Here is a 13545-nt window from a genome sequence, read left to right on the forward strand (position 1 = left end):
AAGTGCCGCAAGATTCTTTTTACTTTATTAAACTAAAATACATTCTTTTTGTATTAACAAAACGTAGACTATTCTATGTCATGTTCAGTCGCTTATCAATACTAGAATTTGTTTAGTCTACTTTTTATATCAGAACTAACGATATATTCATGGTTGCAAGTTTTCTTAAAATCTGAAAGCCCTGAATTTAGCAATATTTTAAAAGTGTGCTTTCAAGAGTATAAAAAACTGAACTTCAGGCAAATGCTTGAAATTTTGTGCCAATGTATATTTAAATTAAAATAACCTATTTTTCATTTTTCTTCATTTCACTTCACAATTAATATGAAACGTTTTTCCATGGGTAAAACTAAATGCATTAGAAATTGTGGTAGCCTTCTGGGTAAAGTTTCTTTCATTCATTAAGAAAGATTGTTGATTTTTTAAAGCCGTCGGGTGGAAGAAGCGCAAAATATAACGAATAGAAGTAGCTTATCATACGTATAATAGATAAAGAAACTTTCGGTAACGTACCGGAATGTTTGTCATCGAAACAAGTAAAGGCGTTCCGAATAACCTCTTCCGGATCAGTTCCATTCAATTTGTCACCGAATAAGGTCAGGAACATGGTAAAGTTGATTGGTCCAGGAGCTTCAGCGATCATCTTCTCTAAATAATCGTCGGAGGGATCCTTGCCTGAAAAGATATTTTCGTTTAATTTTTAGACGTTTAATCATATTTCGGGATATTCAGCATTATTTCAGGATAGGTGACGTTATTTCAAGATCATTGGTATAATTTCAGGATCATTTTCATTTTTTAGGATCGTTGGCATTATTTTATAACCATCTTTTTTATGTTTGGATCATTATAATTCTTTCAGGAATCCTCGGATTGTTTTGTGATTTTTTCTGGATCATTTGTCATTATTTCATGATCACTTGCATTATTTCATGGTATTATTTCGGGATCATTATGTCATGATAACTGGCAATATTTCATGGTATTATGTCAGGATAATTATCATCATTTCATGATCACTGGCAATATTTTATGGTATTATTTCATGATCATTACCATTATTTCATGAACACTGGCAATATCTTATAGTATTATGTCAGGATAATTATCATCATTTCATGAACACTGGCAATATCTTATAGTATTATTTCAGGATAATTATCATTATTTCATGATCACTGGCAATATTTTATGGTAATTTTTTTCAGGATAATTATCATTATTTCGTGATCACTGGCAATATTTTATGGTATTATTTCAGGATCATTATCATTATTTCATGATCACTGGCAATATTTTATGGTATTATTTCAGGATCATTATCATTATTTCATGATCACTGGCAATATTTTATGGTATTATTTCAGGATCATTATCATTATTTCATGATCACTGGCAATATTTTATGGTATTATTTCAGGATCATTATCATTATTTCATGATCACTGGCAATATTTTATGGTATTATTTCAGGATCATTATCATTATTCATGATCACTGGCAATATTTTATGGTATTATTTCAAGGATAATTATCATCATTTCATGATCACTGGCAATATTTTATGGTATTATGTCAGGATCATTATCATTATTTCATGATCACTGGCAATATTTTATGGTATTATTTCAGGATCATTATCATTATTTCATGATCACTGGCAATATTTTATGGTATTATTTCAGGATCATTATCATTATTTCATGAACACTGGCAATATCTTATAGTATTATTTCAGGATAATTATCATCATTTCATGATCACTGGCAATATTTTATGGTATTATGTCAGGATCATTATCATCATTTCATGATCACTGGCAATATTTTACGGTATTATTTCAGGATCATTATCATTATTTCAAGAACACTGGCAATATGTTATGGTATTATTTCAGGATCATTATCATTATTTCATGATCACTGGCAATATTTTATGGTATTATTTCAGGATCATTATCATTATTTCATGAACACTGGCAATATCTTATAGTATTATTTCAGGATAATTATCATTATTTCACGATAACTGACAATGTTTTATGGTATTATGTCAGGATCATTATCATTATTTCATGATCGCTGGCAATATTTTATGGTATTATTTCAGAATCATTATCATTATTTCATGATCACGGGCAATGTTTTATGGTATTATTTCATGATCATTATCATAATTTCATGATCACTGGCAACATTTTATGGTATTATTTTAGGATCATTACCATTATTTCATGATAACTGGCAATGTTTTATGGTATTATTTTAGGATCATTACCATCATTTCATGATCACTGGCAATGTTTTATGGTATTATTTTAGGATAATTATCATCATTTCATGATCACTGGCAACATTTTATGGTATTATTTTAGGATCATTATCATTATTTCATGAACACTGGCAATATTTTATGGTATTATTTCAGGATCATTATCATTATTTCATGAACACGGGCAATGTTTTATGGTATTATTTCATGATCATTACTATTATTTCATGAACACTGGCAACATTTTATAGTATTATTTCATGATCATTACCATTATTTCATGAACACTGGCAATATTTTATAGTATTATTTCATGATCATTACCATTATTTAATGATCACTGGCAATGTTTTATGGTATTATTTCATGATCATTACTATTATTTCATGAACACTGGCAACATTTTATAGTATTATTTCATGATCATTACCATTATTTAATGATCACTGGCAATGTTTTATGGTATTATTTTAGGATCATTACCATTCTTTAATAATAACTGGCAATGTTTTATGATATTATTTCAGAATCATTATCATCATTTCATGATCACAATATTTTAAGGTATTTTTTCAGGATCGTTATCATTATTTCAATGTTTAATGGTATTCTTTCAAGATCATAATCATTATTTCATGATCACTGGCAGTATTTCATGGTATTCTTTCGGGATCATTATTTCATGATAACTGGCAATATTTTAAGGTATTTTTTAGGATCGTTATTTCATGATTTTATGGCACTAATTCAGGGTCGGATAGTATCAACATTTCATTAACACTGGCATTATTTCACTGTATTGTTTCATTATTAAATTAATCATTATTTTAGAATATTTGTCATTCTTTCAAAATACTAGTAATTGGTATTATTTCAGGGCCGTTGCATTTGTTCCCGGGTTTAATTTAAAGTTTAGATTTTAATGTTTATAACATACCTAGGGACACCATGACATCTTGCAGATCGTCTTTATCAACATAACCATCTCTGTTTTGATCAATCATGTTGAAAGCTTCCTAAAAGTAAACAAATGACGTTATACAAAATGTAAGACACGTACATTTATAATTCATTACCAAGACCAAACGAGTCATGACGGTCATATATACATGTTCCCCTAATTACAATTAATTCTATAGTCATGTTGCAAAATATAGCCAAATCCATTCTTGCTAAGCGAGCGTGTAAACCCCTCGACCATGGGGAGTTATAAGATAACAGCCTGAAGAATACCATATTATTCTAAATAAGAGTTTGTAACCCTTATTAAGAAATCTTCGATCAATCGGGAACTATTTTTTCGTTACGAAAATTAATGCGGCTGTCATTTGACAATCTTTACGCAGTGATCTCCCCTTAATTTTTCGGCGTTAATGTACATATGAAGGGAAGTAACCGCTTCGAGGAGTTTGGACTACTTTCGGTATTTGCAAATAAGAACATCAGGGTCTGAAATTTCGCTATCATTATTTGTTTGGTCTGACGACCCAAACAAATAAAAATTACTCAGTCATACTTAATTAGTAATATTTGTGAACATGTGTAGATCTGTATGTTTTTATATTCTCATGTTCTTGTGCTGTGCCTTATGTAAACGTAATTATGCTCTCCCGCCTGGAGGAAATAAAAGTATCAATCTATCTATAGCAATATTAACCTTGAACTCTTGTATCTGTGCCTGGTCAAACATGGCAAATACATTTGACGTAAGACGCTGCACGCGCCCACCCTTCTTCCGGCGTGATTTCATGCTAGACATCTTGGATAATGTAGCTTATCTGAAAAATGGAGAAAAAGTATAAGGTTGTCCGTTTCAGCTTTTCATACGTGAAGTTTACATATGCAACGTTTTCATTTTCTTCTATATTTACTATATAACTTTCCTTTTTTGTATTTATCTGAAAAAAATGGCAAAACATGTTTGTTCGTTCATGTCTGCTCTTCATAAGTATACATAAGCAGCGTTTTTATTTTCTTCTAGATCTATATCAACTACATTTCTTTCCTTTTTTCCCTTAATTCCTTTCTTTATTTCTTTCATTTTACTGCAAGCGTTTAAGTAACATGAATTTTCCTAAACCTTACTTTATGTTTGGCGTCCGCGCCGAAGCGCGACGACCCTTATGGAATGAAATCAGATTTTTTTATAAATTGTAATATTACAACAGTTTACGACATGTTTCTCCTTATAGGAACTCTACTGGGGTCTAAACGCCTAAACATATATAATTTGAATTTTTTCCATAGATCAGATGGGGCACTTAAAACGGAGCGATTTGCAAAAGATTATTAAGAAATATACTCAGAAAAAAACTGAAAACCGTATTTTTGTGACATTCTAAGCCCAATTTGAGAGCAAGCGTTACAACGGTTTTCTATTTTGGCTCATTATTCACAATCAGAATAATCACTCTGAAAAAAGAGTAAGCTCTGAGTGCTCTGACATTTTGCACACAAGTTTTTGGACTAGACCTACATCAAAATTATGGACATTCATCTTGAAAAATTATCTCCTGTCAACTAATATTAAGAAACATCAGTGGTGTCCCTTTAATATAAGCCAAATCAATCTGTAAGATATATCAAAATAAATCACACTCAGGATATCAACAGCTTAGCTATTAGTTACCACAATTTAATCAGCCTATCCATTTGTTTGATTTCTTACTTCGCGCACGTTATTAAAGGGGCGCATCTGAGCTTGTTTGTCTTTTTGTTGTTGTTGTTGTTGTTGTTGTTGTTGTTTTTACATGACGAGACTGGAAATATATTTTCCGAGATTTTTGTACCAATAGATGTAGGTCTGGACCAATAACGTGTGTGTCATTCCCATACCCCTTTTATCAAGAATAGTCTCTTTATATAATTGTAAAATGGCTCAAAATGAAAGGCATCACATCTAACAATCACACCAAAAAAAAACGATTTTAGATATTATTCTGAGTATATCCCTTTGTAATTTTTTTGTAGAGGTCTGTATTTTGAGATTTGTAAACTTATCTATTTTATGTTTGAGAGACTTAACGACATCAGTGGAGTTACTTTAATAAGCGACGGACTAAGTAAAATATTTACAGCAATCAAGCTTTTTGGTTCCTCACCTAGCTGGGGTCAGTTATTGATTCTCAACAAGGCAAAATTAATATAAACGATACATAATCATGGTTTTAAAAGAAAAAAAATCAAACAAACAAATGTATTAATACATTTTGTACATCACTTATTTAATCACACATCACAAAATTTACTTATACAGTGACGTATATATAGGATATTACTTCACAAATTCAGTAACTTTCATAATATAAGTGGTACTTAAGAACACATATATTTCAATGGTAAAGAATCAATTATCGAATTTACTAGTAAATCATATGAGAGCGAAATCATTTTATCACATATTATATGTTATGCCATCGTTGCACTTGAGTCAACAAAAACAATGACATTTGATAGTTCACATTACTTTGGAGGCGAAAAAATGATGAATTTGAAATAGATTTTAATTTTGAGAGTATTACTATCAAAATAGATATCTCAATTTTTCATATGATGTGCCTGTGTGTAAAATTTCGCTTATATCTTACTAGTTGCACTAAAAAATCAAAACAAAATTTTCATCCCTAGCATACAAAATATATACTACACCTGGGGAGTGGTCGTTTTCTGTTTAACTCGGATAAACAGTTTTACTCATGAGAATTTAAGAAGAACTATTTATAAATCAAAACTAACTAACCTGTATCACACTCAATTTATCAAAAAAATTCTTCCTTAGTTCCTCTACGAAACAATTTGAGAAAATATTCCAAACAAAATGGACGCTGAGAAATGACTATTTCTTTCTTTATAAATGAATGTTTCCCTGGCTACAGACAATACATTTACCGCTGCTAACGTATCATATCTGTGTGAGCGAGGAACCATAAACCAGCTGATAAGCCTGTATGGCTGACTCAGCGTGAGGAATGCATTCTGCGTGCAGTTCTAGGCCACTGAAAAAATAATTGGTTGCGCGTCGTCTGCAGCGTCTTAATCAAAAACATTTCTGCCGTTCTTTTCTCATAATCATCACTCGAAATACATGCATGTATATAATTCGCACACTGGCTTCTCCTTACATTTATGTACGGCTGGGTTGAGCAGAGTTATATATAGGGCTATACTGCCTGACTCACCACCAAAATTAATAATTATCGATACTCATATATTAGAGCTATATACGTACGTTTCCAAGTCCCCTTTTTCTACTTTCTCTTCCTCGACACGTAATGCTGGTCACGGCGGGTTTATTATGACTAGTTAAAAAGAAGAAAGAAAGAAAGAAAGAAAGAAAGAAAGAAAGAAAGAAAGAAAGAAAGAAAGAAAGAAAGAAAGAAAGAAAGAAAGAAAGAAAGAAAGAAAAATATGATGAAATCATAGGGTAAAAAAGTTTGGTGTTACAGAAATAAACAACAAATGGAAAAAAACTTTAAAAAATACACACACAAAAAAAGAATAAAAGACATGAGGTCAGTTGACATAGAAGATAACAGAACTTTACAAAATTGTTATTACTAGAGATAATATAAGGTCTTCCAAATAGGTTTGTACAACCATGCTCCATATGTGTGTTATCTTTTGCAAAATTTTCATTAATCAGACCATCTTATCTTTGTAAAAAGCTCATCTGAACAATTTATAGGTAATACTCCACAAGAAACTCATATATTATGAAAAAGGCAAATAGAGAATTACACAGAAAACACCTTTATTATCTTTATGGCGAGGTAATAAAATGCAGAGCAAAATTCTACTTTATTTCCGTGTAAGAAATGACTATTCCACAGGTGCTTGAAACAAACCTTTTTATGTTCTATATGTATATACTATATTAAGATATCTTGATATACATATATAGGCCGATTATGTAAAATATGTGATTATGTGACTAGCGCCTGTGGTCTATTCAAAACAATTGAATTGTGCATAAGAATGTGGATGGGGGTGCGGGGGCGGGGGGCGAAAATGGCAGAAGAAATTGGACTGCTTTTATAACATAATAAAATGCATTTATAATTTATTAATTCACAATTAAGGTGAACAACGTTGGCGAATCATTATTTCTTGTTTCTTATCTTAACGTACATATACAATACAATATAATCACGTACTTCCGCTGATATCTGCTAAACTCAAATATGGCGGCGTTTTTTCCCTTATGTTTGATAATGTGGTGTTTGGCCTATACAAGCTGCGAAAGCTGTGTGACCGAGAGCAAAGTCGCTGAACTTATAGACAGAAATGGCGTGGCAATTAAAAGAAAGGTATTTGACTCTTGAGAAAGAAAACTTGATGCCAAGCCAAGCAAAGAGAAAACGGAAACGGAATTTTTACCAAAATTGGGTGGACAAGAATCAAGAGAATGAAAACGGAAATTCCCAAAAACTGGCTATCCAAAGTAGGAGGAATAAGGAACCCCGGACATGCGAAACTTCGAAAAAATCTAAAATCCAAATTAACGGTTTTAAAAAGATAAAAAGTAAATGTTTTAACTATATGTTTATACTAAGTATCGATATCAAATTTCTTGGAAATTTACTATAGTGTTTCCAATTAATCTATGCAGAAACCACAATTCGACTAAAGTTTAGATCTAACTTATTTCTGTTACCACGCATATGGTTCGCCTTAATTCATTATGATTTCGGAATTTCCCGAGAAAGCTATTTTCAGCCATGCAATCAAACCGGTATGCCAATATTGTTTTTCCAAGTTTAAACCTGCAAAGGGTATATGGAAAGAACGCCGTGTTTGGTCTCTGCGAAATCGTGAAAATTACTACTACTCCGTAAATTGGTTTTTTCCAGCGGTTAAATAAAGAAAACGCCCGTTTTCAAAATTGTGAAAAAACGGCACCGATGATTTGGCTGTTTTGAAAAATCACGAAGACAGTTTCAGCATATTGGTGACCGGTCCAGATTCCTAATGTATAGCTGGCTTTTAATCAGATTGTTGTGCAGAAAAATTAATTTCATTTGTGTGACTCATGACTTTTTAAATAAAACATTATGGTTTACAACTTTAGAGGAAAATTACTTTGAAAAAAAATTAACCGTGAAATATTTTTTGCATTTTCTACAATTAAATTACAAGGACAAGAGGGTTCAACAAAACGTTGCCTTTTATGTGTATTTAAGTGGAAACCGTTGCTATGGCAATCACGAAATCTTCATTTTTGACACAGTGGTAATTATTGACGTTTAATTATTATCATCGGTTTTCATTTATTTGGCTTGCTTACGGCCATATTTAAAAGCCCGTAATCCTCGGGCTTAAGCAAACAATGTTTCAACAGCCAATAGCACTTTAAGATAATAAAAATCCGATAACCGGTAACATCAACGATGTGATGATTATAATGATGATGATGATGATGATAATGATGTTGATAATGATGTTGGTGATTATTATGATGATGATGATGATGATGATGATGATGATGCAGATGTTGCTACGAATGATGGTTAACATGATGATGACGTGTCCTTTCAATTTTATATTCCTTCACATGCATGTTTTTTGATAATATATGGAAGACTATCAAAATAATTACTCGCGTCGAGTCGAGTAGAGTAGAGTAGCATAGCGTAGAGTCGAGTAGAGTCGAGTCGAGGAGAGTGGAGTCGAGTAGAGTCGAGTCGAGTCGAGTCGAGTAGAGTAGAGTAGAGTAGAGTAGAGTAGAGTAGAGTAGAGTAGAGTAGAGTCGAGTAGAGTAGAGTAGAGTAGAGTAGAGTAGAGTAGAGTAGAGTAGAGTAGAGTAGAGTCGATTAGAGTAGAGTAGAGTAAGTCGAGTAGAGCAGAGTAGAGTAGAGCCAGGTAGGGGTAGGTGTGTACTTTAAAATTCTGAATACTTACTTTGGCAAAATATTGGCAAATTCGGTATCAAAATTTGCAGAAATTTTAATGCACTGACCACGCAATAATTGACTTTGTATTGAAATTTGATGATTATAGAAAGATTTACCAATTTTTTAGGAGACTAACGTCGGCAACGGTTTACAACTCCACGACGGCATTTTGATGCTCCTATCACTGGTGTATACGTGTTCACATATACTGTGACCCCAGACTTTTCACAATTTTTATTTATGCAGAACTTATCGTAGACGGCGTGATAAGGGATGTCATTATTGCAGATTCTCAGAAATCCACGATATTCATCCAGCAACGGCCACTGCTGTTGTCCACAGTAACTGGGCCGGACAGCACGTGTATGTCCGAATAGGGAACGAGCAGCCTCTGCAGCATCCTAAGTAACAAAATCTCTAAAACAACGTTTGCTGGATGGCTGTTGTTTTAATTCTCTTTTTGAGTGTAAAAGATAATAAATTTTAATTGATAAAAGCAAACAATACGTGTCCTAAGTGACATTCCAATTGATCAATGATGTATATATGTTATTGGTATATATATATATATATATATATATTAATATATATATATATATATATATATATATATATATATATATATATATATATATATATTATATATATATATATATATATATATATATATATATATATATACAATATCCAAATGCGACATTCCAATACCATTTCTTTTTGTATAACTTAACCTAAATCGAACTCATGATCTCTTAAATATTATACGAGTGATTTGCCACACATCTGTAGCCGTGACCAAATAGCTTGAGAAAGACATACAATCCACCAAAGGTGTCTTAAACCTACAAAATATATCTCAACAGCCTTAAAAACTCGGAATATATAATCATTAAATTATCCCAGTTAAATGCTAGTCCCTAAGAAGCAGCACCAAGAAACATAAGTACATGTATTATTCCTTTACGAAGGAAAAACTTTCAATACTTTCAATATGTAAAGATCTATTTTTATAATGAATTCAACATCACACTCAAATTCATAAACACAAGAGCACTATATGCGGTGTTAACACTCGTCTGTTAAGATAACCACTTTTTTTAAAAAAGGGGCAATAAGTCCAAAAATATAGCTTTAAGAATTATGCCACTTGTCTAACAACTGCACCATGTCAGGATAAGCAAGTATTCCAAAATCTGGAAACAAAGTGATCCCTCGGAAGCAATAATCACAACAAAATTATAAGAGAATTGCAGACTCGGTTTGATTGAGTCTGTACATGAGGGATAATGAAAACGTGCAACATCCCTCACGCCTCCTAGCACCGGCTTGAGCGGAACTCAATTCTCAACACTTAATAGTGCTGGTATCAATGATCTCGAAGGACCAGAAAAATATGACGACACTAACTTAATATGTTTGAAAAATTGGCTACATTAAAGCTTTTGCACGACAACAGATATTCATTCTTCGAAACAAGCTAAAAAACATGTTATTATTATTATTACTTACTTCTTCCTTATTATCATTACTTACTTCTTCCATGTGCATTTCAAATTGAAAGAAATTCCTTGTTTGGTTAAAACATATTTATATAAGCTCGATTGTGAAACAAGTTTTTGCGACTTGGAACCAACCAGTATTGGTGTCATATGAAGAAACATGTTCGTCCACGATCAGGGCTCGAACACATGATTATTGGGTTTAGAGGCAGACACCTTGACCACTAGACCACGGCTCCCCTAAAAGTCATTGTTTAAAATACAACTTGGTAAAAAAAACAATAATATTCTGTGTTCTTGTTTTTTTTTTAAATTTTTTTTTAAAAAAAAAAAAAAAGGGTTTTCCCAAAAAAAAAATTTTTTTTTGGGGCCCCCCCGGGGGGGAAAAAATTTAAAAAACCCCAAAAAAGGGAAAAAAAAAATTTTTTTAAAAAGGGTTTTTTTTAAAAAAAAAACCCTTTTTTAAACCGGAAAAAAAATTTTAAAAAAAAAAATTTTTTTTTTTTAAAAAAATTTTTTTCAAAAAAAAAAATTTTTTTTTAAAAAAAAATTTTTTTTTTAATTTTTTCCCCCAAAATTTTTAAAGGAAAATTTTTTTTAAAAAAAAAATTTTTTTTTTTCCCCCTTTTAAAGAAAGGTTTTAAAAAAAAAAAAAAAAGGGTTAAAAACCTTTCCCTTTTAAATTTTTTTAAAAAAAATTTTTAAATTTTAAAAATTTAAAAAAAAAACCTTTTTTTTTTTTTTTTTTTTAAAAATTTTTGTTTTCGTTTTTTTAAAAAAGGGGTTTAAAATTTTTTTTAAAAAATTAAAAATTTTTCCCAAAAATTTAAAAAATTTTAAAATTTTTTAAAAACCCCCCCTTTTTTTTTTAAAAAAAAATTAAAAAAAAATTTTTTTAAAATTTTTAAAAAAAAACCAAAAATTTTTTTAAAAAAAAAAAAGGGAAAAAAATTTAAAAAAACCCCTTTTTTTAAAAAATTTTTATTTTAAATTTTTTTTTTTTTAATTTTTTTTTTTTTGGGAACAAAAAAAAAAAACCTTTTTTTTTTTTTTTTTTGGGGCCCCAAAAAAAAAACCCCCAAAAAAATTTTTTGGGAAAAAATTTTTTTTGGGGGGGTTAAAAAAAAAAAAAAAACCCCAAATTTAAAAAAAACGAAATTTTTTTTTCGGTTTTTTTTTTTTCCCCCCCTTTTGGGCCCCCCCTTGGGGGGGTTTTTTTTTCCCCAAAAAAAAAAAAAAAAAAAAAAAAAAAAGGAAAAAAAAAAAAAAAAAAAAAAAAAAAAAAAAAAAAAAAAAAAAAAAAAAATTTTAAAAAAAAAAAAAGAAAAAAAAAAAAAAAAAAATTTTTTTTAAAAGGGGGGGGTTTTTTTTTTTAAAAAAAAATTTTTTTTAAAAAAAATTTTTTAAAAAAATTTTTTTCCCCCCGGGGAAAATTTTTTTTTTTTAAAAATAAGGGGTTTACAATTTATAAGGTTTGATTTTACTTTAAAATTAATTGAACAATTTTTTCAAAACCATAAAAGGGAAATTTATCGCAAAACCCCAAATTTTGCTCAATGTGCATTTTGATTTTTCCGCCCAATTTTGTTTCCCAAAAACGGGGAAATTTTATAAATACCTTTTTTTAACTAGTTTTTTAAAGTTATTTTTTTTTTTGTACAGCATTGGAAAAACTTTCAAAATTTTTTTGATAGTAGCAGCTTTTAGAAAAATTTACAATTTTAAAACTTTTACTAAAAAAAAGCTTTTGTAACAAAAGAAAAAATTGAAAGCTTTTTATTCATCTGCAATTTAATGATTACTGTATGTTTTGTGCAAATCACACTTCACAGTTATATATGTCTCAGACCCATGCTAACCCGTTATATTTTGGAGGGGTGTCTATCCATTTCATATTGATAGAAATTATCCTGAAGCGGCACTGCTTTCTGTTAAAAAGGAAGGACACTAAAACAGATTGTTTCTTTCAAAACGAATCTAAGACATATTGTTGTCATTGGAATATATGTGTGCCTTTGTAAGTATTAGTTTAAACTAAACTTGTATATAAATTTAAATTCAGTTCTTCATTAAATCGTCATTATATTCAGTAAGAAAAAAAACTCTTATATAAATGTTAATAAATCTAATTTCAATTCGTAAAGACATTCAAAGTATATTCGTTAAGAAATTTAAATTCAATTCGTTCAGAAATCTTAATTCACTTCGTGAAGAAATTTTAATATCGTAATGTTATGTGTTTATGTTTGCACCATAACTATTTTACCAACATTCAAGGGGGGAGAATCACGCCGTTCGTTACTCAAACAAACAAGATGGCGGATGCAGTCGAAAAATAAGTTTTTCCTTTTCTTCTCTGAAGTTCGTGACGTTCTTGTGTAAAGGTACATATAATAACCTTCTTCGCAATTTTTCTGGCACACAGGATTTTATTCCATGATGTTTCGTCCCGTACTTCATCTGAAATGCGCGTCACCAGATTCGAAGCGAGAGAATTTTCCACCCGTTTGATCGTGGTAACGTACGGCTTCTTCTCTCAAATTCACTGTTTCTTTTACATATATGTATATTATCTGAAACCACTGACTTTAAATGTTGTAATTTGTTGTCAAGTGAGTATCCATGCCTATTCTGGCTAGATTTACCGCTGTAAATATTAATATCGGGGCATTTTCCGGAAATGAAAACGTATGGCGCACAAAATATCAATGATAACGTACGGCGCATTTTTCTACTTGGTGTTTTTCCAATTGTCCTGTCAGCTGATAATGAATTATTTGTATGTAGGAAATGATACATATCTGAAAAAAATGTTTGTCAGTCCAGACATAAATAATTAACAAATGCTTCCCCATCGGGTATTATATTTTTTAGCTGGTGGCATA

At 30.6% G+C, this 13545-nt stretch overlaps 1 protein-coding gene across 1 annotated transcript in view; it reads right to left on the reverse strand.

Moving 5' to 3' along the window:
* Window positions 1-13545, reverse strand: part of LOC132716011 (myosin regulatory light chain 12B-like) — a 98017-nt gene that overhangs the window by 1422 nt on the left and 83050 nt on the right. The window contains exons 2-4 of the mRNA XM_060699148.1: window positions 3929-4049; window positions 3209-3287; window positions 514-675 (exon numbers count right to left, since the gene is read on the reverse strand). Coding sequence (XP_060555131.1) covers window positions 514-675; window positions 3209-3287; window positions 3929-4030 — 343 coding nt within the window. The 5' untranslated portion in view covers window positions 4031-4049. The remainder of the gene's footprint in view (window positions 1-513; window positions 676-3208; window positions 3288-3928; window positions 4050-13545) is intronic.

This window comes from Ruditapes philippinarum, unplaced genomic scaffold, assembly GCF_026571515.1.
Source record: "Ruditapes philippinarum isolate M1 unplaced genomic scaffold, ASM2657151v2 ctg50_1_1_1_1, whole genome shotgun sequence".
NCBI classification, from domain to species: Eukaryota; Metazoa; Mollusca; class Bivalvia; order Venerida; family Veneridae; genus Ruditapes; species Ruditapes philippinarum.